General features: G+C 47.0%; 1 protein-coding gene and 1 long non-coding RNA gene across 5 annotated transcripts; one reads left to right on the top strand and one right to left on the bottom strand.

Moving 5' to 3' along the window:
* Positions 1–7266, bottom strand: LOC129507628 (uncharacterized). The gene is made up of 3 exons (XR_008664040.1): positions 7151–7266; positions 4440–7118; positions 1–4194 (listed from the first exon to the last, which is right to left on the bottom strand). It is a non-coding gene; the product is annotated as an uncharacterized LOC129507628 (long non-coding RNA).
* Positions 7267–7889: 623 nt separating this feature from the next.
* On the top strand, positions 7890–24741 carry BTN1A1 (butyrophilin subfamily 1 member A1). 4 transcript variants are annotated; one of them, XM_055322070.1, is made up of 8 exons: positions 7890–7965; positions 16499–16626; positions 16770–17117; positions 19260–19541; positions 21709–21858; positions 22372–22392; positions 22494–22520; positions 22957–24741. In XM_055322070.1, exons 2-8 carry the CDS (start codon positions 16560–16562, stop codon positions 23628–23630), a joined length of 1569 nt encoding a protein of 522 aa, XP_055178045.1. In that variant the 5' UTR covers positions 7890–7965; positions 16499–16559; the 3' UTR covers positions 23631–24741. The 4 variants fall into 4 exon arrangements, with proteins under 4 accessions (XP_055178045.1, XP_055178048.1, XP_055178047.1 ...); XM_055322072.1 differs by lacking the exon at positions 7890–7965 and adding an exon at positions 10528–11878 and having other exon boundaries at positions 13182–16626; XM_055322073.1 differs by lacking the exon at positions 22372–22392.
* Positions 24742–25539: the final 798 nt, after the last annotated feature.

Raw genomic sequence — 25539 nt, 5'->3', positions numbered from 1 at the left:
CATAACTTAGGAGACCAGGAACTGTGGCCCCAAAATGGATCATTAAGTTTTAATACAATCTTGCAATTGGACTTGTTTTGCAAAAGATCTCAGAAGTGGGGAGAAATACCAAGACCCCAAATTAAGGGACTCTTGTGCCATCCCCGAGGGAGGAGTGACCAGAGTTCCCATTCCTTTCTCCCTCACAGACCTGGGGCTGTGGAAAGAAAAGTTTGGTCATTTTTCCAGAAAACCCTCTAAATTTAGAGATGCATTTATTAAATTAACTAACCTCCTTTCTCACCTGACAAGGTGTCATCATAGTCCTTACTGTTGCACCCTAGATGAGAAAGACAGGATCTTTAGGAGGCTAGTGAGTATGCTGTCAGTCTGTTACCTGCCAGCCCAGGGGACAGAGTGCTTTGGGTAGAAGGAAATGCTGTCACTGACGAGGACCCACAATGGGATTATGAGGGCAGAACGGACAAGGTGCAGATGAGGCACTTTGTTACCTGCCTTTCTGAAGGGATGAAGTGCATTGTGAAACCAGTTAATTACGACAAAGTGAGGGAAACGACTCAGGAAGAGGATGAGAATCCAGCTGTCTTTCTAAACCAGTGATAGTGGGGATCCCTGGGTGGCGCAGCGGTTTGGCGCCTGCCTTTGGCTCAGGGCGCGATCCTGGAGACCCGGGATCGAGTCCCGTATCGGGCTCCCGGTGCATGGAGCCTGCTTCTCTCTCTGCCTCTCTCTCTCTCTCTCTGTGTGACTATCATAAATAAATAAATTAAAAAAAAATAAACCAGTGATAGAGAGCTTCTGATAATATGCCAGTGGAGACCAGAGTCAGCAGCGGGGAAGTCTCTATTGGCCATGCATTTTATCACCCCATCTGCCTCGGATATTAGGATTCTATGAAAGTTAGAGTCAGGCTCTCAGACCCTGCTGTCACCCTTGGTGGAGGAGGCTTTCAAGGTTTTGAACAATTGAGACAGGGCAGAGGAGGCCAATAAAGACAAAAGGTTAGTCAAAAAGGTGCAGATTTGGCTGCCCTGGTACAGCCCGCCACCTCAGGGTGATCCCAGGAGGCCTGGAAGACTCTAGCCTGAGCCATCTGATCAGAGCAGAGGCCACCTGGATGGAACAAATGTGCATCCTGCAGACAGAAAGGTCAGTGGAAGGGACAGCTGGCTGCCCTAGCTGACTGGCTTCCTCCTGGCCAGCCTCTTGGAAGCAGGGCCACACAACTGTAGAGAAGAGGCCTGAGCGCCCACTAGGCCCATCACCATCATGCCAGTGGAGCCTGGGGTCACCCTTGACATGGTGGATAGAAAAACTAAATTCCCTGTGGATACTGGAGCCGCCTCCTCTGTCCCGCCTCACCCTGTTGATGATCAGCCCCTCTCTAACCATGACTGTGCGGTAACTGGGATAGATGGACAGTCAAAGGTAAGACAGCTTACTCTTCCCCTGGCTTGTGAAGCCAGATCAAATGTTATTACTCATTCTTTTCTGATGACCCTACTGGTGGGGAGAGGTCTGCTAAATGATTCTGGAGCCATGTTTTACCTTGAAAAGGGTTGGTACTAAGATGAAAATTGAACAGAAACCCAAATTCATCCACAGGCACTGCTGGATGGTCCCAGATTTGAGCCCTCAAATATTGCTCAGAACACAAAACCGAGTAGCTCCACCTGTGTGGGACACTCATGTCCTGGGTGAGGCAAAAAATGTCTACCCCATTCAGATAAAGTTAAAACCCAGAGCAGGCTGTCCTTGGGAATAATAGGATCCCATACAGAGTAAATCTTTAAGAGGAACACAGTCATTAATTTCACAATTTCTCAAGTATGGGCTGATTGAACCTTGTCAATCCCCATGTGATACCCCAGATCCCGCAGTGAGGCAGCCCAGTGGGGAATATTCTTTGTACTGGATTTGAGGGCTGTGAATAAAATAATTGTTCCCCTGCACCAAAGAGTACCCAGCCTGAATCATCTGCTTAGCCAGGTCCCAGGCGATGCTCAGTTTTCCACTGTGCCAGACCTGAAGGATGCCTTTTTCTGCATATTCCTTCACGAGGAGGGTCAAGATTTACTTGCCTTTGAATGAAAAACTCCTGGTACTTAAGGGGCTACTTAGTACACCTGGACGGTGCTTCCCTAGGGCTTTGGAGACAGCCCCCATCTATTTGGAAATGTACTATGCAAGACAGTTAAATGGGAATTAAAAGTGAGAGATGGGATCCTCTTATAGTATGTTGAGAATTTGCTAATAGCCAATTTGGCTAAGCAGGCCTCAGATCATAAGACTATAAAAACCTGAAATTTTCTAGTTAAGAGAGGATATAGGGTTCCCCCATCAAAAGCCCACATATCACAACAATAGGGCCAATATATGGACTTGATCCTCACACCAGACTGGGGATCCCAAGAGGACCACCAGCACTGTGCCCGTTTCCCAAACCAGAAAGCAACTCTCTGTGGCTTTCAGGTTATGGCAGAGCTCAGTTGCATCTGGTTCCCTAATTATGGTCTGATGCTAACTCCCCTTATAGGCCTTGAGTGGGGAGAAAGGGACCCCAACAACACGGATGTCACTGGGCCTTTTTAAAGCCTTGAAAACTGGATTGGGTGGGGCCCCTGCCCAAGTTTGTATAAGCCTTTTACTTAGATGTCCCTGAGAGGCAGGGAATTGCTTTGGGGGTTCTGACTTAAAAGCTGGACCCTGATCAGAGACTGGTAGCCTGTTTTTCGAAATAACTAGACCCAGTTGCACAGGCATGGCCCAGCTGCTTGTGAGCAGTGGCAGCCCAGCTCTCTTAGTGAGCGAGACCCCTAAGCTGACCTGGGTCAACTGCTGACTACCCATCAGGTTCAGACAGTACTAGAAATTAAAGAGTACCACTGGCTGACCAGAGAAAGGTTAACTAAGGATCAGGTCCTCTTGCTAGATTCCCCAGATGTTATTTTAAACGTATGCCAAACTAAACCCTGCTCCCCTGCTCCCGTCTGTAGAAGAGGAAGGTTCCCAGCATCAGTGTGTGGAGACAATGGAACAGACATATTCTAGTAGACCTGACCTTCAAGAAAAACCCCTTGACCATCCAAATATGGTGTCGGTTATGGACAGGAGCAGTTTTGCGGAAGGAGGCATCTGGAAGCCAGGCTACATAATGAGCCTAAGTAGAGTCATAGAGGCTTGAGCTTTTCCACCTCAATGCTCTGCCCACCCAAAAGACTAAACTGATAGCCCAAATTAGGGCCTTACAGTTGGGAGAAGGGAAAAGATGAAGTCTCTATACTGATTCGTAATAATAAGTCTTTCTTCTGGAAAGTAAGGGGAATGTTAACAGTTACAAATTTATCAATAAAACATAAAGCCCTAATTTTCACCCTCCTGGAGATAGCGCAACTTCTCAATCAGGTAGCTGGAGTCTATTGTAAAAGTTGTCAGAAAGATGAGACCTCTGTAATTGAAGAAAGTATTAAGGCTGACCAATCAACTGTTTAAATAGGCCACCTGAGCACAAGAGCCAGCTCAGATTATTACCAGTTTCCCAGCTGCCCTCAATACCTGCTGCTGGAACATGAAGATCTGAGACATGGGGATATACAGAACAAAGCTGGGTGGCTTAGGAGAGAGAACAAAATTCTCATTCTAGAAGCCCAACATTTCCATGATGCCACCCATTATGGAAGAGACATCCTTTGGGACTTGGTGCAAAGGGTCTTTTCAGGATAGGGACTTAGACAATAAAGTAAAACAAGTTACCCTCGCCTATAATTTATGCATCTCAAACCCATCCATTTGATTCCCACTTCTTACACCAGTCCAACACCAGGGGAACATATCCTGGAGAAGACAAGTGAGTAGACTTTACCCAGCTTCCACCATGAGTGGGCTACAGATACCACCTCATGTTTGTTGATAATTTTACTGAATGGGTAGAAGCCTTCCCCACTTAGTCTGGGAAGGCAACCAAGGTCAAGAACTCCTTCCTAAAAGAGAATTCCCCTGGTTAGGGCTCTCAAGTCTCTCCAAAGCGATAACAGCCTCTGTTTACAGCTAAAATCACCCAGAGCCTTTCGGCAGCTGTGGGAATAAATTATAAATTGTATGCTCCCTGGCACCTCCATTCTTCAGAGAAGGATGAAAAGATGAATCCTACCCTGAAAGGGACTTTAGCAAAACTTTGTCAACAAACTTAAGAACCTTGGGTCCGGATCCCTGGGTGGCGCAGCGGTTTGGCGCCTGCCTTTGGCCCAGGGCACGATCCTGGAGACCCGGGATCGAGTCCCACGTCGGGCTCCCGGTGCATGGAGCCTGCTTCTCCCTCTGCCTGTGTCTCTGCCTCTCTCTCTCTCTCTCTGTGACTATCATAAATAAATAAAGAAAAAAATATTAAAAAATAAAAAATAAAACCACCATTTAAAAAAAAAAAAAGAAAAAAAAAGAACCTTGGGTCCAATTGCTTCCTATGGCACTACTCAGGATTGCCACTGCCCCTAAGACTAACCTAAGACTCAACCCATTTGAAATGACATGGGAGACCCCTGCTCAACTCTGGTATTTTACTAGATGGGAAAATAAGCCAGAGTTTGCAGCATTTTATTTGGGCTAGGTGCAAAAAGCTTTAGGGATTATGCTAATCACATACCACCAGCACCCCCCTAGAGGCAATTTAGAAGAGAACCCCTCCAACCACCACCACTGCAGTTAATCCAGGGGATCTGATCCTCCTTAAAACCCTGGAAGGAGGACTCCCCGGAAGATCAGTTGCCACCCAAGTGAAAAGGCCTTTATTGGGTGATTTTAGCCACCCCAATAGCAGTTAAGCTGCGAGGAATTCCTAGCTGCGTATATCTTTCCAGGCTGATACCTTTTTCTCCTGGACAGCCTCAGAAATTCCTGAAAGGCCTGGACCATCTTACTCATGTGAGCCTGTTGAAGATCTCAAGTACTTATTTGAAAAGCGACCCTCATAATCAGATAAGTGATAATACCTTGGTGCTTTGGTTTGCCAACTTTGCTTTTTGTTGCCTTTGTTTTACTTTTCCTTCTCTGTGAGTACTGTTTCCGGTCACCTCCCCTCCCTGGGAAAGACCCATTCTGCCCTTACGGGGTCTAGAAGATCAAAACCAATCCCATCATTATGGGATGGATGAAGTGGACCCTCCTCTTGGCCCTTCTCCTGGGAATGAGTTGGGAAGAAAATAGCAAAGTGGGGGCAACCTGGAGAGAAAACTCAATTGTCAATTTTTCTAGCATCGTGGCCTCTGGAAATAATCTCTCCAATTGTTGGATCTGTCATCCACGCCCACAAGATGGGATTCCTAAGCTCCAGTTTGTACCTATAAATGAGGATATTACTCTCACCTTGACTTCTGGGTCTGTTAGGAGCATACCACTTCTAGTGGTAGAACTCGATGATCGTGATGCTATGCCATGTGTCAGGCTTACAGACTCTTGGAATCAAACTGGTCTCCAGGTTAAGCGGCCTCTTCTCTGTAAAAAACAGGGACAGCCCTGTTGTCCCTGCCGGACAAACGCCTGCCTCACCAATGTGGGCAGCTTGCCCTCCATTTATCCTATGTCATTCTCCTCTGCAAGCTCTACATGTACCCCCAACAAGACCCACTGGTGTGTAGACTCGTCTCTACTCTCTCCAGACGACCAACCTAACTTCTCCTGTACATACTGGAAAGGAACAGCAACCCCTTCCTGGAGGCTCACCTACCAAACCCCATCTGCTTTTGATAGCCAGGAGGGAATAGAAGAGGACTCAGAACTAGGTGGGGGGCCACTGGATGGAGGGCCCCTGTCGCCCAGATGCAAAACTGCACCTAATTGGGGTCCCCATTTACGAAGCTGGTTTAATTCCTCTTCACCCCACCAAGCATGTGCTCCCCCTGGGTATCTGTTTCTCTGCGGTCCACCACAAAATAAACTACCCTATGAAGGGAGCCCCAATTCCTCTTTCTCTTGGCCTCCTCAGGCAGTGGCCTATTCGTGTTTAGATAATGTTCACTTCCGGGGAGAATGCACTTTGGGACGATTGGGCCCTAAAGGATTAGGCGCCACTATATATAATGTCACTTCTCAAACCAGACATACGAGAGCACTCAGATTAATCTTGGGAGCAACTGAAGAAGCCATGGGATTGGCTGCCCCTTGGGGAGAGTTTGCCTATCATGAAACAACCTTAAAAAACCTTACCCAGGTCATTGAAAACCTGGCCTCAAACGCTAGTGATGCCTTAGAGGGCCTCCAGGAGTCCCTGGATTCCTTGGCTAATGACATACTTGACAATCGGTTAGCTCTAGATTATCTTCGGGCTGAACAAGGGGGTGTCTGTGCAGTGGTCAACAACACCTGCTGTACATACATCAGCATCTCTGGAGAAGTTGAACTAAATATTCAGGAGATTTACAGACAAACCAGATGGTTGCATGGGTTCCATAATCACAATCCCTAAACTCTTCAGGACTCCTAACATCACAGGATACCTTCCTTTCCTAGGTTGGCTTGTGCCAATAATTCTTTTGTTAATATTCAGACCTTGCCTCTTTAATCTGGTTAAGTTTGTGTCTTCTAGACAGCAGTTTCCTGTCAGACTGATGGTGGCACAAGGGACCCACCTATCCAGTCCCAAGAAGAACAAGGACCCTATAGATCAGTAGAGCAGTCATCGAGATTTTTACTCCTCCAGGCAGGACAGGGACAACGCCCCGGCTCCGCAGGAAGCAGTTTCAGAAGAGGAGACCTTCAGCCCCTCCTCCTCAGAAATAAGGAGAGTAAAATCTCTCAGGGGAATTGAGCTAGCAAGCACAGGGGCTGTGTCTGGTACCCCACCCCTGCCCTCACCGCCAAGCCCGGTGCTCCCAGCGGGTCACCCAGAAGACAAGGCGGAGCTACCCGTTTGTGAGCACGTCTCCAGGGATGCTGAAGCAGGATGTCTGCCAGAAGAAACCGGGCGAAACCAGATTGTGCCCTGGTGGACCTTGGCGCCGACCGTTCACCTACTTTTTTCCTCATTGTAACGCTCACCGTCGGGGCCTGGGGTGGAGGCTTAAGATGCTAATGAGGCGTGGGAGGCTGGTGCCGCCTCGCGCCTGCGCACCTGCGCACCTGCGCACCTGGGCACCTGCGCACCTGCGCACCTGCGCACAGCCTCCCGAATCTCCACCCCTCGGTTCTAGGACATCTATCCTTCCCTCCTCAGCCTATTAACAGGCTTTCTGGGGTTTTTGTCAGCGAGCGGGCTGAGACCTTAGCTCCCTGGGCCGCCTCCCTGGTCTTGGAGCATAAACCCCCAATAAACACGGCCTGATCTTTCCTTGGCCTCGCGTCAATTACTGCTTTTGCTAAGACAGCCAAAGAGCCCTGGGGTTGGGAGCAGTCCCCCCTCCAGTATCTCCTTGGCTTTCTCCAGCCTCTGTCCTCTGGAGATGCGGATGCTTTTTTACTTAATAAAGGGAGGGTATGTTTCGTATGGGAGATATGCTTCCTGCTTTCAGTGGGACGGGGGAGGACGTGAGCGTCCTTGAACCCACTGTTCCTGGAGTAACTTCATTGGGATAACCCCTATGCCAGAGGCTCACCTAGTGGGGCACCTGCCCTTTCTCCCTATAGCCTTGTAGCTAGCGGAGGCAAAACTCCACCCCTCCCCATTTTAGGATGCAGCCGGGACTCTAACAAGATCAAAAGGAGAAAAACAATGTCTGCGGTGTACATCACAAGAGGGAAACGTCAATGAGAAGGAACTCAGAATAGCAGTTTAGAATTCCAATTTATCTACTATCTTCAATAAAGAACAGACCAAGGAAAACAATTTTAGGCCCCAAGGGAAGGTAAAAAGAAGAGAGGGAAGTAATGGAGAAAGATTTCTTTGCAGATTCTTCTGGTTCCTCTCTGGGCTAGTAAATCAGTCTCCAGTAAAAGGAGAATTTATATCCAGCCTTTGGACAGAAAAGGGGGGTGAAGGTAAGGAGCTTTTCCTGTGTGGGTTGCTTCCTTTTTTTCTAACTTGAAAACCTTTAATTTATACAAATAACTACTAACTACAAAAAGTAGATTAAAAAAATATTTTTTTCCTGGCAGAGTTTAAATGCACATAATGCATAATTCCAAAGAAAATACATTTTCCATGCAGCATCCAGAAAAAAATTCTGAAATCTTTGCTTCTGTGTCGGCTGCTTCTAAATTACCTTTAGCTCAAAATAATGTCTATGACAAGGTGGCATATTTGGGGTGGCCTATTCTGCTGTCTTTCATCATCAAAATTTCAAGGGCTTTTCTTTCTTCCTGTACATCTAAGGCTAATTCTCTGCTAGTGGTCATCACATGCCTGAGGTGTCTCATTTGGACAGGATTTTTATTTTGGAAGTGAATTGGGGTGGGGAGCACATGGGAAGGATGAGTTTGATTCCTGTTACACCATATCAGGCTGCTTGTCAGGGGTGTTTGTGCCTTGTAAACATTTACACCGTAGATGTGCTTGGATTCCATATCCTTTAAGATGACTTTCAGTCAAAAGTCATACCAATCTAGGATCTAGATATAGGATTCTAGGATTTTTCAAAAATTGAAGGGGAAAATTCAGGGTGCCCAGCTGGCTCAATCAGAGGAACGTATGACTCTTGAACTTAGGGTTGAGTTCTAGCCCCAAGTTGGGTGAAGAGATTACATTAATAAATAACCTTTTTTAAAAAAATAGAAGGGATGGGACACCTGGGTGGCTCAATGGTTGAGCGTCTGCTTTCGGCTCAGGGCAAAGGGTCAAAAGGTCCTGGGATGAGTCCCCCATCAGGGTCCCCACAGAGAGCCTGCTTCTCCCTCTGCCTGTATCTCTGCCTCTCTCTCTGTGTCTCATGGATAAATAAATAAAATCTTTAGAAATATATATAAAGATTTTATTTATTCATGAGAGAGGCAGAGGGAAAAGCAGGGAGCCCAACGTGGGACTCAATCGTGACTTCAGGATCATGCCCTGGGCCAAAGGCAGGTGCCAAACCGCCAAGCCACCCAGGGATCCCTATAGAAGGGATTTTTTTTTTTTAAGATTTTATTTTATTTACTCATGAGACACCAAGAGAGGCAGAGACAGAGACACAGGCAGAGGGAGAAGCAGGCTCCATGCAGGGAGCCTGATGTGGGACTCCACCCCAGGTCTCCAGGATCACGCCCTGGGCTGAAGGTGGTGCTAAACAGCAGGCTGCCCTAGAAGGTATTTTAAAGGTTATAAAACCCCAAATACTTTTAGATCTGAGAAAGAATATGGCCTGTAATTGAGAAAGCAAAAAGCAGGTATGACAGTTGTGGTCAGCATCAGACAAGACCATTCTGTGATTGTAATGGAGTGAGACAAAATAGATAGGTCCCCTGTGTAATCATGTTACAGCACAGACAAAAATACAAGACCCACATGCAAACCACAAAAATGACTATACATCCCTGTCTCGGCTAACTGCTTCTTGACCAATTAAAATTTTAACCCACTTTGTTCTGCTTCCTAATAAAAATTGGAATATCTGATTCTACAACAGTCGCCTGATTTCCAACAGCATTCATCCAGAGCAACCTTTCTTTCTTTGACCCTCTCTGAAAGCACCAACACAAACTGAAATCCTATAAATTCCTCCCATATCCTCTCACTGAGACACCCCACCTCCCAGCCTCCCCATGGCATGTGGAGTCCATACTGCTGTAACAAGTGCCATCAAATTCAGTTTATTTTGGCCACAGGTCAGCTTTGGCTGGTGGGCTCCAGCATGGCCATCAGGAAGTCAGAACCCCTGTCAGCCTCCCAGCCCTCATACCCATCCCTCCCAAACTTGGCTTTAGACTTCAAGTTAACTTCCCCAGATACAGCAACATCTCTTAGCATCTACGGCCAAAAGGAACTTCCTACAGATTTCTAAGAACTTAAACTGAAACACATGCATTCCTGTTCATGATTTATTGACAGGTGTTTGATAATCAGGTATTCACAGAAGGGAACAGAGACTCCATTGTGTGATTCATAAGCACATTCCATCCTCCTCATATCTTAGCTCAAATCATTAAGATTGCTTTTGTTCGGTTTATTTTTCAAAGAAACACCTAAAACAGGTTGGAAGAATTCTGGGTTTCTCCCACTTTTTTCTATAAACAAGGCTTTTCATCTCGTATAAAATGTCTCTGTTACTGCAGAATGTGAAAACCACAATTGTATGCACATCGGTGGCTCTTCATTATTTCTGGGACTCTGAACTCCTACCAACCATGGATTCGAAGCCTCAGGATGCACAGAAGTGAAAAATACTGACAGCATTGTAGTAATGAGGGCAGAGAGAAGAGAGAGTGTAAACTGCCTCAACTTTGTCCTTAGACAGACATACAGGCCTCTCTAAATATGATCGTAAGATTAGTGCATGCATTTCTTTCCCTGAGTAACTTGAAGGTACACTCATCTGTAACTGATAATAGGAAAGAAGTTGTGGGGTGGGGGGTGCAGGCAGGCTGGGTGGGGGCCAGGGGCTGGGAGTGGAAGCCACTGAACAGGTTGGGAAAGGTCTTCTCCTGAGGATAACTGACAATTCTTAGCATGGTGTATCAATTCTTTGAAGAAAAAAAGAGATGCCTTCTGAATCTCTCACATTCACTGACTCTTTCCCCTTCTTTCTCTTCCTTCCCCTCCTCTTCTCCCCCTCCCTCCTCTCCCCTCCCTCTCCTCTTAACTTGTCTGTGTCTCTCTTTCTGTCTCTCTCTGTGTCTGTCTCTCTCAGTAATCACCTGCGTACACTTTCTGTGATATTCACCCTAAAAGATCCTCAGCCAAAGAAGAGCTAAACTCTGTATTTTCATATTTTTAGAGCCTCCTCGCAGAAGGTGAATGCATGTAGCTTTGGAGGGTTTGCTTCCCAGGTAACAGGAAAAGAGGCTGCAGGGGAGAGATTCTGGAAAGAACTCAAAAGTGGTCTGCACCACCCTGACCCCGTCACAGGATCTTCCAATTTACGCCTGTCCAGTCCAACCTCACTCTGTTGGCTCCCATGAGTTCCCTGTCTGCTCCTTCTGTGTTCCAGGAACTTTCCTTTTCAGGTTTCCAGGAACCTGACTCAGAGATGTCCCCACTCAACCAGACCTCAGTGTCTTGCTCCCAGGGCACACTTATCCTCCCTCCAACTCCAGGAGTCCCTCTTCTACACAGAAATCTATCCCTGTATTTTCTCCAGGCCTTTTTGTTTCCTTTCTAGCCACCCTTCCCAAATGCAAACCCTGGTACGGCCACACACACCTGAATTTTTTTTTTTAAGATTTTATTTTTTATTTATCCATGAGAGACACAGAGAGGCAGAGACATAGGCAGAGGGAGAAGCAGCCTCCCCACAAGGAACCTGATGTGGGACTCAATCCCAGGATCCCAGGATCATGTCCTGAGCTGAAGGCAGATGCTCAACAACTGAGCCACCCAGGTGTCCCCACACCTGAATTTAACACAGGCTTGGTAAATAGGGGAATGAGGTTAGTGTTACAATGTGGATATATCATTAGATCACTTCTAGTTATTATCTGCATGTCAACGGTGTGTGCCCCAAGAAAGAGCAGTTGACCATGAAGCTCCCTCGGAAACCACTGAATTCAGTACTATACCCGGTGCCCGTTGGCCCTCACCCTTTGTTATAGCTTGGTTTAGCAACATAAATTAGCCCAAGACCCTGAGCCAGAGCCACCCCTCAGGGGCAGCTCCACAATTCATATAAAGCTGCCAGCTGCCTCCTCACTTGTGACTTCTGAATAATGATCAGGGTAAACTCCTGTGGACCAGCAGCTCAGTTAGGACCACTCTGATCCTGTCCAGATCTATCGAATCAGAATCTGTTATTTAGAAAACCCTCCAGTGAAACAGGCTCAGGTAAGTTAAACATCGCTCTGGGAGGGACCCTGGGGGCAGGGGGACACGTCCTAACACTAATAAACCATCTGATGTATTTCACTGTGGAAACTATACCTAGAGGCTATTGGAGGGGTGGGAAAAAACCTGTGATGGGAACACAGAAATGTAAACAAACAAACAAAAAAAAGATGAACCATTTAATTCCTTCCCTCTTCCATCCCCGAAAAACCCAAGAAATTGTATAGGAAAAGAAATTAATCAGATGTGATACTTGGATCCATAAAATTATAGCTACAGAACCATAGCATTGGAAACATGGAACAAAAGGGATCTATTTCTAATGGTGATTAAAGAGCTGTATCCATCAGGGTTCTCTAGAGAAACAGAACCAACAGGATCTATACAGATGTATAGAAAAAGATGTGTTAGGAGGGCTGATTTGTGGGATTATGGAGGCAGACGAGCCCCATGATCTGTGCCCTGCAGGCTGGATGCCCAGGAAAAGTGATGGCCTACCAGTCCAAACTCCAAGGCCTGAGAACCAGGGGAGCCAATGTCTGAGGGATGGAGAAGATGGATGTCCCAGCTCAAGCAGAGAGCAGATTTGCCCTTCCTGTTTTTTCCATTCGGGCCCTGCATGGATTGGATGGTGCCCGTCCACATTGTTGAGGGAGATCTACTTTAACCTGTCTACAGATTCAAATGCTAATCTCTTCCAGAAACATTCCCACAGACATTCAGAAATAATGTTTTATCAGCTATCTGGGCATTGCTTAGGTCCAGTCAATTGACAAAGGAAATTAACTGTCACAAGAACTAAATCATCATCAACTTAATTGCTAGGGCTTTGAAAAGTGAGATCTAAAAATGATTATGTCAAGAAATAGCAACAGAAATAGGTTATAGTTTCAGGGCGCCTGGGTGGCTCAGTCAGTTGAGGGATGGACTCTTGGTTTTGGCTCAAGTCGTGATCTCATGGGTGGGGTAGGGAGGTCTGCTTGAAGATTCCCTCCTTCTGCCCTCCACCCCCCCCCACACACACGTGTATGCTCACACGCTCTCTCTCTCAAGTAAATAAATCTTAAAAAAAAAAAAAGAAGGTAATATATTATAGTCTTGAGAAATACCTAGATAAATGCCAGATAATACAAGCAGGTGAAGAAGCTGTTTCTGGGGAATGAGATGTAGAAGTGAGATAGATGCTTTTCCTAAAAGCTCTTTAACTGTTTGGATTTTTAAAAATCTGTATGGATTATTTTAGCAAGATAAACTAATTTTTTTAACTAATTTTTTTTAAAGATCTTATTTATTTATTTGACAGAGAGAGAGAGAAGCAGGAGGAGCGGCAGGCAGAGGGAAAAGGAGAAGCAGGATCCATCAATGTGGGGCTGGATCGATCCCAGGACCCTGGGATTAGGGCCTGAGCTGAAGGCAGACACTTCACCAACTGGACCCCCCAGGTGCCCCTAAAAAAACTAATTTTAAAAAGAGAAGGAACAGCAGGACTGACTGGCTCAGTGGGAAAAGCTGTGACTGGATCTTGGGGTTCTAGGTTCAAGCCCCGCACCTGGTGCAGAGATTACTTAAGTAAAGAAATAAATAAACTTAAAAACGAGAGAGAGAGAGAGAGAGAGAAGCAGCAAGCAGTTGCCTCAATAAAGAGCAGATGAAGATCCCGTAGGACAAGGATGAGCGTAATCCCTGGATTCAACTGATCTACAGCACTGGGAAATTAGAGCCATACTGGAAAAGAGCAAGGGGAGGCAAGTCCTGACATTTTTGCTGTTAGATTTGTTCGTGCGGAGCCCATCACATTCCTCAACTCAAATGATTTTCATGTCTCTAAGGGAGAAGTTTGTGTTTCCAGTCTCCAGGGGGCTGGGCAGTAGCAGGACCTTTCCCATAGCAGCCCCACACCATACAGGACTTCACACACAGCGTGAGCCTAGAGGGATAGGGGCTCGTAGACTTTTTCCCTGAGTGAGCCTGGATTCAGAGATCCTGCCTTTGGGGGTCTAGGGCTGTTAGTTTATGGAGAGATGACTCAGAGGTCACCCAATTGACACTGTGGCTGCCACGTAGCATGAGTTCTGGATACCATTGCTTTCTATTCCCCTGGCCTCTTCCTTGTCAGTCTAGCTCCCTTGAGACAAGTAAAAGCTCTTTTTTTTTTTTACCCCTGCCCCCCAATTTTTTTGACAATGTAGAGCAGAGGTCAGAAGTCTAGTCAGAGTGGGTTAAGGAAAAGAAACTGGTTATAGGTAATATTTCCAAAAGCCAGGATGAGAACAAGACAGAAGCACTTCAAACTAGGAAGGGCAAAGACCAGCTGGTTTGATTTGAGCTGCAAATTCTATTTTGGTTTATATGCTGATGAAAAGCCTGAGAATAGGAACTTCAAGAGTTTAGGTTAGGAGAGGAAGATAGACTTGCAAACAAAAGACAGAAGTAAATATATGAGCTTGTCAAAGCAAGACTCAGGTCAGGTGTGCACTAGCAGAGAAAGGGGCCAGGAAGTTGTCTGTCACAGAATAAACCCAACCATCATCCTGGAGACTTGGTTTCACTTGGAGGGGGCATAAGCTATCCAGAGTCATATATAAACAAACCTCATATAGAATGAAGTACAATGCTATAATTTACTTTAAATTTATGGATAAGACCCAAGATAACACCTGAGGTGTTTCTCACCTGAGCTGGGCAATGCTTGGGAGCTTCTTCCTAAAACCCCTCTAGTTATCGTGCTCAGATGGGACCACAGCAAGATACAAGTGAAGAAACGAGAAATTCTAGAAGAGTGGTTGCACATGCTTACTTTTGGAAGAGATTGACCTTAAATGAGCTTTTGTTTTAAAGATTTTATTTATTTATATATTTATTTGAGACCGAGAGAGAGAGAGAGAGAGAGAGAGAGAGAGAGAGAGAGCACAAATGGGGAGGAGGGTCAGAGGGAGGGAGAGGGAGAAGCAGGCTCCCCGCTGAGCAAGGGCCCCCCCCCCCCCAGTGTGGATGTGGGGCTTGACCTGGGATCATGAACCAAGCTGAAAGCAGGTGCTTAACCAACTGAGCACCCAGGTGCCCCAGTGATCTACTTTTTAAAAATGTTTTTCCAGGGGTGGCTGGCTGGCTTAGTCAGTGGAGCAAGCAAATCTTGATCTTAGAGTTGTCAGTTTGAGCTGCACAGTGGGTGTAGAGATTACTTAAAAATAAAGTCTTAAAGGGACCCCTTGGGGGCTCAGTCAGTTCAGCATCAGACTCTTGATTTTGGCTCAGGTCCTGATCTAAGGGTTGTGAGATAGAGCCCTGCCGTGGGCTCCTGTTTAATATTCTTTCTCCCCTCTCCCACCCCACCCCCCAGTTCATGCTCTCTTTCTCTCTCAATAATAATAATAATAATAATATCCTAAAAAATAAAAATGTTTATCCATATTTAAAATCTTTTTCATAACAATAAGAGGTTTAGTTCAAAATAGGGAGATGCAGATTGAGTTGCTTGCAGGGAGGTCACTTTGAGGTCTTGCATCACATACATGCATTCCCAGCCTACCTTTAAATTTTCAACCCACATAAACAACAAACAGGATAACAACTTACCATCTTCTAAATCCCTACAGTTCTCTAAGCACTTTACTTGCTTCATCTCATTTAATCCAGTGCCTTTCCAAAGAAGGTATTATCAACAATATTCCTAATTTAGAGGTAAAAGGAGATAGATTTGAAGAGGTGAATGAACAGGCTTAAGGCCTTACATCTCATTTTAGTGTTCTCTTGATCCTCTTTTTTGTCCAGTCACCTTTGATTGAGTCCAGCTCATCAGTGTATATTCTGGTCTTTGAGCTGAAGACCAGAAATAGACTCACCATCTCTCTGGAAAACTTCCCCCCCACTCCCAAAGTAAAGGCATGTGGGACCTGGGGGCAGGCTTTCCTGAGAGCATTTCCCCCTTCCTTCTTCCGCTGTCTTTAACTTTTGCTCCTGGGGCCACAGCCAGCTCTACCGATTGCTCGCTGGACCCCCTGGTGCATCTTCCTGCCAGATCAGAGATCAGTACGGTGACCGCTCCCGCTCCTCCAGAGAACCCGAGAGCCCGCAGCCAGCAGCGCATTTGCTCTTCCTCTGGCTCCATCTTCCCCATTTCTTTCCCAGTCCCTCTATCCCTCTACCCTCTACTCTTTGCTCTCTCGGGGTTCCCATTCTTGTGCCTTCTCCCCTCATCTTTTCTCTGTTCTCTTCCATTTCAACCCCCGGTTTCTGTCTCAGCCTGCATTGCTCAAAGCGAATACCAAACTACTATATTTGGGGGGAAAAGAGGTTTTTGAAAAGCCGTGGTCCCAAGCCTTGTTCGTTGATACGAAGCGCATTCATGGTTACTAGGCCTCACCATTCTCTTCTAAGATTCTCTTGGGGTTTTAGGGTCTCTTTCGCGGCGGCATGCGCGGCCGACCAAAGGGGCAGTGGGTGCGCGGGTGCCGTGGCTGCGGGACCAAGGGTCTGTAGTGGGAGGGGGCGAGCGGAGGGCTTCAGGTGCAAAGGTCCGGGGCGTTCCAAGCTGGAAGGAGCCGCGGGGAGGACGCAGGGAAGGGTGTCGAAAGAAACGTCGCGATCTCCCGTGCATTCATTCGTTCCTTCCTCACCCAGGCGGGAGTTCTGACGACCACCGGTAGGCCACCAGTAGCTTCTGCCCCAGGAAGGCTTGGAGATGGCAGTTTCCCCAAGGTCGTGTCTACTCTTCCTCACTCTCTTCCAGCTGTCCAAGCCAGATTCGGGTAGGCCCCCCCCTTCCCCCGCCCGGGCCTCCCTCTCGCGGCCCCAGCGACTCCGCCGGGCACTCCCGCTGCCGACACCGACTTGGGTCTGCGCGGCCGCGGGGCTCCCGCGTCCACGCTGTCTGCCTGCCCGCTTTTCGCAGCCCGCTTTGACGTGATTGGACCCGCGGAGCCGGTCGTGGCGGCGGTGGGGGAAGACGTGGAGCTGCCCTGCCACCTGTCCCCGAACGTGAGCGCCGAGCGCATGGAGCTGCGCTGGTTCCGCGGGAAGGCGGCGGCCGTGGTGCTGGTGCGCAGGGACGGGCGCGAGCAAGAGGCCGAGCAGGTGGCCGAGTACCGCGGCCGCGCCTCGCTCGTGGACGCCGACATCGCTGCCGGGCGCGTCGCCGTGAGGATACACCGGGTGAGGGCCTCGGACGACGGCGAGTACCGCTGCTTCTTCCGGCAGGACGCAAGCTACGAGGAGGCCAGCGTGCACCTGAAGGTGGCCGGTAAGTACGCCTGCTTTGACCCGGGCGGGGTGGGCTATCCTGTGGCCCTGGTACTTTGGAAACCACCAGATGCAGTGCCCAGATCCCTTTTAGGATGGACAAGGGGGCAGGCCCAGAGTGGGAGGGGGCGGGAGGGGCGTTTGGGAGTGGGGTCAGAGCATTTCCCCGTATTATTAATCCAATAAATGTAAGATGTAATGAATGGCTCTATAATACTCTTTTCCATGGGCACACCGTAGTCTCCGTGATTCAGGCTCAGCCCTGAACATTTGATCTACTTTTCACTACGTACTTTTCACCCACTACGATGAGGCTGTGATGCACATCCTCTGAGGCTGCTTTATGGATTAGCACCCAATGACTGATTTCCTAAGATCCTAGAGCCTGGCTGCTCCTTAACATTCTTGATCCACCTAGACAAGTTTTTGGTTTTTGATTCCTTTTATTTTGCTTCAAGCCAAAATTCAGGGCGAAACAATAAAGAAAATGGTAAGCATTCAGGAGGAAAGCATGCACTGTCTCTGGTTTTCCCACTTACTAGTGAATGGCAGCAAACAAATCTCTTTCTGAGCCTTATTCCTTGCTGTAAAACTGTCAAAAGGAGATTTTTCAAGAATGAAATAAAATCAGACAATACCTAAGAAACTGCATTATCAATGCTTGTAGAAGTATTGTATACTTGTGAATATTATTACTATGCCTCAGACTGCCCTATAATTTCCAGTATATGAATATATTACCTTTTATGTTTATACTAAAATAAAGTTTAAAAAATACTTGGGTGTAATTTGGGTCCCTGCCTCAGAACAGGGACATAATGCATTATGTACAACTCACGTTTCCTTCTTCGGGAAGTATCTTAAACATTGATTATAAAATCCTAGAGATCTGATAGCATAAAACTGCCATTGTTACCTTTTATGAGTGATAGACATCTTTGAGAATCTGCTGTAGATGGCAGATTTTTCATGAAAAGTATCCACATTTTCACACAAATTGGAACATGGATTTAAACCAACAGTTGTGGACACATGTTTGAGGATTCTTCTCTGCAGCTTGTTTTTTGTTTTGTTTTGTTTTGTTTTTTGTACTCTGTAGAAGTGTAAGAAAATAATCAGGCTGAAGACAGAAAGGAAAAACAGCTTTATGTTGAAATATATTAGGACATAACTGTGTGTAGGGAAGATGAGGTTGAAACCCATTTAAGAAAATCCCTGAATCAGTAACACAGATAAAGGAAACTTAAATTGTCAGCTACAATCTCAATGCAAAGAACCTCCAACCTCCTTCTCTTCAAGGATACTCCTTCTCTGATCATCCTCAAATACCCACTCCTAGTACTCCTACCCGCCCCCCACCCCCCAAGGTTTTCATAATACTTCTGACCAAAGCCCTCTCCCATCTCTGGAGCTCCCTTACTTGTGTCTATGCCATTGGTCTTGCTCTTCCTGCAGATTAGAAAAGCTCCCTTTGTTGGCCCATCAAACTCCTGCCCACATCTCAAGCACTAAGTCCCGATATGGCATCCCTCTCCAATAAGGCAGGAAATTTCTTTTTTTTTTTAATTTTTTTTTTTATTTATGATAGTCACAGAGAGAGAGAGAGAGAGAGAGAGAGAGAGAGAGAGAGACAGGCAGAGGGAGAAGCAGGCTCCATGCACCGGGAGCCCGATGTGGGACTCGATCCCGGGTCTCCAGGATCGCGCCCTGGGCCAAAGGCAGGCGCCAAACCGCTGCGCCATCCAGGGATCCCAGGAAATTTCTTTTATTGATAGCACAGCTTTCTTGTGTAATGAAATAGGAGATGAAGATGGATCCTTCACTCCCAGTCCCTGCGTGCTTCTGTTTCTAAAACTGTGTAACCCTATGGTTATAAGACTCCCAGGATGGGCAGCCCCAGTGGCTCAGCGGTTTGGTGCCGCCTTCGGCTCAGGGCGTGATCCTGGAGACCCAGGATCGAGTCCCACGTCGGGCTCCCTGCATGGAGCCTGCTTCTCCCTCTGCCTGTGTCTCTGCCATTCTCCCTCTCTCTCTCTCTCTCTCTGTCTCTCATGAATAAATAAATAAAATCTTTAAAAAAAAAAAAAAAAGACTCCCAGGAGAACGTCCACTAAAGAAGTAAGGCCAGTTTCTCTCTCCATAGCTCTGGGCTCCGATCCTTACATCCGTATGGAAGTTCAAGAAAGTGGAGAAGTCCGGCTGGAGTGTACCTCAGTAGGATGGTACCCAGAACCCCAGATACAGTGGAGAACTTCCGAGGGAGAAAAGTTTTCATCCACATCAGAGTCTAGGAATCCTGATGAAGAAGGCCTGTTCAGTGTGGCTGCTTCAGTGGTCATCAGAGACCCCTCCATGAAGAATGTAACCTGCTGTATCCAGAACCTCCTTCTTGGCCAGCAGAAGGAAGTAGACATTTCGATACCAGGTCAGTGAAATCAAGGCTGAGTTCCTATTCGATGCCATTTCAAGGCCATATTGCCTGGGACACCTGCCCAAGCCATGCCTTCATGGTACAATTGTCTACTTTCCCCACCTAAGCATAAAGGACCACTGGCATAAAGGTCTCAATTTCATTAGAAGAGAAAAGATTCTTTAAAAAAATATTTATTTATTCATGAGAGGTACATAGAGAGAGAGGCAGAGACATAGGCAGAGGGAGAAGCAGGCTTCCTGGGGGGGATCCTGATGCAGGACTCGAATCCAGGACCCCGGGATCACAAACCAAGCCAAAGGCAGACGCTCAATCACTGAGCCACACAGTGCCCGGAAAAGAAAAGATTCTAAATACATAAAATCAGGGGGCCCTGGGTGGCTCAGTCCGTTAAACAGCTGTCTTCAGCTCAGGTCATGATCCCAGGGTCCTGGGATTAAGCCCCACCTTGGGCTCCCTGCTCAGCCAGGAGTCTGCTTCTCCCTCTGCCTCTCCCCACTGCTTGTTCTCTCTCTCTCTCTGTCCAATAAATAGAATATTTTTTTAAAAGATTTTATTTATTTATTCATGAGAGACACACACACACAGAGAGAGAGAGAGAGAGAGAGAGAGAGAGGCAGAGACACAGGCAGAGGGAGAAGCAGGCTCCATGCAGGGAGCCCGACGTCAGACTCAATCCTGGGACTCTGGGATCATGCCCTGAGCTGAAGGCAGACACTGAACCATTCAACCACTGAGCCACCCAGGTGTCCCAAAAAATAGAATCTTTAGGGGCTTCTGGGTGGCTTGGCAGTTTGGCGCCTGCCTTTAGATCCTGGAGTCCCAGGATCAAGTCCCACATTGGGCTCCCTGCATGGAGCCTGCTTCTCCCTCTGCCTGTGTCTCTGCCTCTCTCTGTGTCTCTCATGAATAAATAAATAAAATAAAAAAAAAATAAATAGAATCTTAAAAAAAATTTTTTTAAATCCTAAATCCATAAAATCTGCCTTGATCTCATAGAAAGTCCAGATTTTCCATTTTGGGATATAGATCTTAGATACAGAAACTTTGTCTCTGGGGGTGGGCCTCCTCTCCTGAAGTAACAAGAAAACCCATTTCCACCCTTGCCCCTCCGTCTTTCTCATCCCATGCTAGAGCTCTGTCTAGGTTTCCAGGGTCCTCAGGAAAGCAGGTATTCTCATTATTCCCCCAAACTATCTCTGGCTTAGGCAGGAACATTTCCTTATTCTTTGGTCATTGAGTCCCATTCTGTGGCACACAGTCCCATTCTGTGACAATTCCCTTCCTGATTTACTTCCTCTACTCACTTGGCTCCCATCCTGTATTGACAGTTAAGAAAGAATTTTCACAATAACCTGAATTGATCCATTATTTTCTTTATTTCTCAGGTCCTGTCCCGAAATGACTTTTTTTTTCTTGCCCAGAATTCAAACTTTCTTGAAAAACTGACACCAAAGTAGATCACTGTTGTATACCTTGCAAAATTAAACATAATTACATCATCTTGGTTATATTAACTGGAATTACTAAACCATTAAGGCTTTCTGCAATATAACAGAAATTCAAGAGGTTGTGTGGACCATACATGTTGTTTTCTTCTAAACAAATACACTTGTGTGAGTGGCCTTTTGTCCTGTTGGCTGTCATAGCACTGTTAAATAGCCTGCACAAGGAACCACCATCTGAGCATGGTTGAAAAACAGGGTAATCTTGTAGCAACCTTGACATCCATAAACTAGGAATTTGGGCTCTGAGCTAGCTATTTCTTTTTACATTTTTTTCTTATCCCTTCCAAGGGCAGGTGTAGTAAATCCTTAGCCAAAGGCATGAAAAACAAACAAACAAACAAAAAAACAAAGGCATTTTGATCCTTTCACAGGCAGCCAGTCCCAATCTCGAAGGTGACACCCCTAGTGAGCAGCATGTCATCAGGCCCAAAATGACTCCTGTTCATTTCATTCCTCTCTTTCTCTGCCCTCACCTACTTAAGATTGAAACTTTTCTGAAAAGCTTAAAGCAGCATTGGAAGGACTATTTTTTGCCAGGGGAGGAGTGGGAGAGGTCCAAATCATCCTCTCTTCCAACCCTTTGGAATCAGAAAACAGAGCTGGATTTATTCAGAGTTGTACAACAACTTGTCCTTCTTGGGATTTTGTTTCAGCTCCCTTCTTCCCAAGATTGACTCCCTGGATGGTGGCAGTGGCTGTCATCCTGATGGTCCTGGGACTTCTCACAATTGGGTCCATAGTTTGTACTTGGAGACTATACAAGGAAAGATCTAGACACAGAAAGGATGAATTCAGCTCTAAGGGTAAGTCGTGGGCTGCTTGTCAGGCGTGCTTCCAAATGGGGTTAGATCCAAGTCCTTTCAGATGGCTGCCAATGGGAAGACATTTGATTCCAGAATTCTGAAAGTCAAGAGGGGGGGATTATAAGGCACCTGAATCCACCGATACCCAATATGAAGGTCTGGGGTGTAGAAGGAGTCAAAACCAATGCTAACTGAGAAATTAGACCTGATATTCACTCACTATCGCCACTCCCCAGCCCCCAGACTCTCTTCTCACTTCTAACTCAGTTTCCCAGTAAAGATTGAAGATCTAATCCCAAACCAGTAGGAACTTCCTGCTGGCACATTTCTTAGGAAAAAAACAAAAAACAAAAAAAACACCACCATAATCCTTGTTCCTTATTATTGACAAAGTTTCTGTAATCAGGTAGTCATGAATTAACAATTTACTCCTTTATGTGTTCCTCACACCAGTTTTTTACCCTCCCTCATGCCCACTATAAAAGGTCATTAAGGTATTTGTTTGTTTTCCAGAGAAACTCCTGGAAGAGCTCAGTAAGTTCTCTCTTCTTGTCATTATTTCACCAACAAGATGTTCTCTCTTGTTAGAAAACCTGTCACTGACTCTCTCTCTCTCTCTCTCTCTCTCATTGCAGAATGGAAAAAGGCTACACTGCACAGAGGTCAGTGGCTCTGAACTTCTCAGGAGCTCTGAGGCTCAATCCCCCGGGGATTCAAAGTCCTATCATACTTGGAAATAAAAAACACTAACCCATTTTCCTGGTAAGGATAGATAGGGGAAAGATGATGGCAAATGGCCTCCACATTTTCCTTGAAGCACATAGAGGGCCCTTGGGAGATGATGAGAAGACAAGCCCCTCTGACAGGGACCATTGAGCATTGGCAGACAGTTGGCTCACACTTCACCCCAAGACTTTTGATGGAAGAGGAAAATAGAGACAGCTGCACAGGCCAAACAGTTCTCCTCCTAAGAGGACCTGCCAACATCTAGAACAGTGCTTATTTACTTACTTACTTACTTATTTATTGGAAAAGAAAGAATAGGTCTTGTAACCCCTAATGGTCACTGATGCTCAGACTTGCACTCTCTGTCTCTAGTTGATGTGACTCTGGATCCAGACACTGCCCACCCCCACCTCTTTTTGTCTGAGGATTCAAAGTCTGTCCGACTGGAAGATTCACGTCAAGAACTGCCTGAGAAACCAGAGAGATTTGACTCCTGGCCTTGTGTGTTGGGTTGTGAAACCTTCACGTCAGGGCGACATTTCTGGGAGGTAGAGGTGGGAGACAGGGCTGACTGGGCAGTCGGCGTATGTAGGGAGAATGTGGTGAAGAAAGGGTTTGACCCCATGACTCCTGAGAATGGGTTCTGGGCTGTGGAGTTGTATGGGAATGGGTACTGGGCCCTCACCCCACTGCGGACCCCTCTCCCATTGGTAGGACCCCCCCGTCGGGTGGGGATTTTCCTGGACTATGAATCAGGAGACATCTCCTTCTACAATATGACTGATGGGTCCCCTATTTATGCTTTCTCCAATGCCTCCTTCTCTGGTCCCCTCCAGCCTTTCTTCTGCCTGTGGTCCTGTGGTAAAAAGCCCCTGACCATCTGCCCAATCACTGATGGGCCTGAGAGAGTCACAGTGGTTGCTGATGCCAAGGACTTCACTAAGGAGATCCCGCTGTCCCCCATGGGGCAGGACTCTGCCTCTGGGGATACAGACACCCTCCATTCTAAGCTAATCCCCACCCAGCCCAGCCAAAGGGCACTTTAAGGAATATCCCAGCCAGACTGCTTTCCTTTGCCCTAAGGCCTTCCCTCCATGCCTCTGAAGCACCACCTGCCAGTTCCTCCATTTCTCCCTGTTGGGTAGGGATCAGTTGGTCTTGGGGAGGTTGTGCTGCTGCTTGCTGCTGCTGCTGCTGCTGCTGCTAGAGAGTGTGGGGTGTGGGACCTTCCTCATCTGTTTCTGTACTGATGCTCAGGGGGCAGGGAGGTGACTCTGAAGCTCCTTCCAGTGTTCTCCTATCCCCAGAGGCCAAATCCTAAAGGGAGGGATAGCTCGGCAATAAGATGGGGGTTGGTTTGGCATGGGGTTATGACAGAAACATCTGGGTGTCCAGAATAGGGATGTGTAGAGGAACATGCTTTAGGCAAGCAGGAAACCCAAAAGGTTCTGGGAAGAGAAGATCCAAGGTTGAAATCCCATAAAGTAACTTGTGTGTGTGTGGGGGGGACATCCCAAAGGAGGACAGTGAGGGGAACCCAGGCCAAGGATGAACACGTGGCCCACGTCTAGAGTTTCTGGGCTTGTATCTCCAGTTCCCTAAGACACACCCTCCAGAGTGGAGACCACTGGCACTACTTCTGTGGGATCTGAGCAGTTGGCCTGGGGGCCTAGAGAAGGGATGAAATGAGCAGGGCTGGGGGCCAGACTGAACATTTGATCCAGGAGAAAACTTCAGACAAAAGCCAGGCTGCAAGCATTGCCATACCCCAGATCCTGCTTTCCTCTCTGCTGTCTCCTGTTTGCCTCTCACCCATGGGTCATTCCAGTCTCACTTTGTGGACTCCACACACATTTTCAGCTCTCTCCTTCCTTTTGATTTAGAATCTGTCCATCTCAGAGGCTTTACAGGAATCCACCTGAGTGACTGCACCCCTTTATCAGCCAGGGTCAGCCTCAGGGCCCCTCGGCCCTCATCCCAACATCTGGTTTAAACCCCTCAGACTCGGAACCTGCGTGGCTCAGTTGGTTTGGTGTTGGCCTTTGGCTCAGCTCCTGGTTCTGGGGTCCTGGGATGGAGTCCCACATGGGGCCCCCTGCTCGGTGGGAGCCTGCTTGCCCCTCCCCCCTGCTCGTGCTCTCTATCTCAGTCAATTAAATAAACACATAAATCTTAAAAAAAAAAAAAGGCCCCAAATGTACCTTCAATTTGCTCCCCCTGCAGTCCATGGCCACCCCAGGCCAGCATTCAGTCTCCCCACCCAGCATCCCTGTGCACTGTCCCCTGGGTCCCCAGATGCCATGTCCCTGTGCTCAGCACAGCTAGGCTGACCATGCCTGTTCATGTCTGCATTTTCCTGTAGACATGTAGCTTATCATGCCAATGGACTGCTTACACCTTCCATTTCCATTGTGTTTTTCCAGTTTCCAGAAGAGAGGTCACCCATGGTTTTAGCCTAATAAGTCTGTTGATTGCAGAAAGTGGCATCTGCACATTTTCTTTACCCCAATGAGTGGAACTGAAACAAAAACAGGAAAGAAACTGCATGCGTAGAAAGAAAGAAAGAAAGAAAGAAAGAAAGAAAGAAAGAAAGAAAGAAAGAAAGAAAGAAAAACTGCATGCGAATGCAGCTGACTGGACAGAGCAGCGTGTGTTTCTGTTTCCAAGACTCCTCTGCAGGCCTGATGGCAGTGGGCTGGCAGGGGCAGGCAGGCACTAGGGGCTGCTCTCCCCTTAGCATCTAGCTGCTTACAGAAAGGCCGGAGTACCCGTGGCTGCTGACTTGTAGCCTCTGTTTGGGAGGTGACTCCATGTCTACTACTAAAAAGGTAATTGACTCCTGGTATAGGTGAGTGAGGCCACCTCTTCAGATGTAAACAGTACTCCTCCAGGAGGAGGAAAGATTTGGGAAATTTTTAATGGTAATGCCTTGTAATTGGAAAACCAGAAACACTT

Source organism: Nyctereutes procyonoides, unplaced genomic scaffold (assembly GCF_905146905.1).
Source record: "Nyctereutes procyonoides isolate TBG_1078 unplaced genomic scaffold, NYPRO_anot_genome, whole genome shotgun sequence".
Taxonomy (NCBI): domain Eukaryota; kingdom Metazoa; phylum Chordata; class Mammalia; order Carnivora; family Canidae; genus Nyctereutes; species Nyctereutes procyonoides.
The sequence above is the reverse complement of the archived record's forward strand: the minus strand, read 5'-3'. Positions and strand labels throughout refer to the sequence as shown.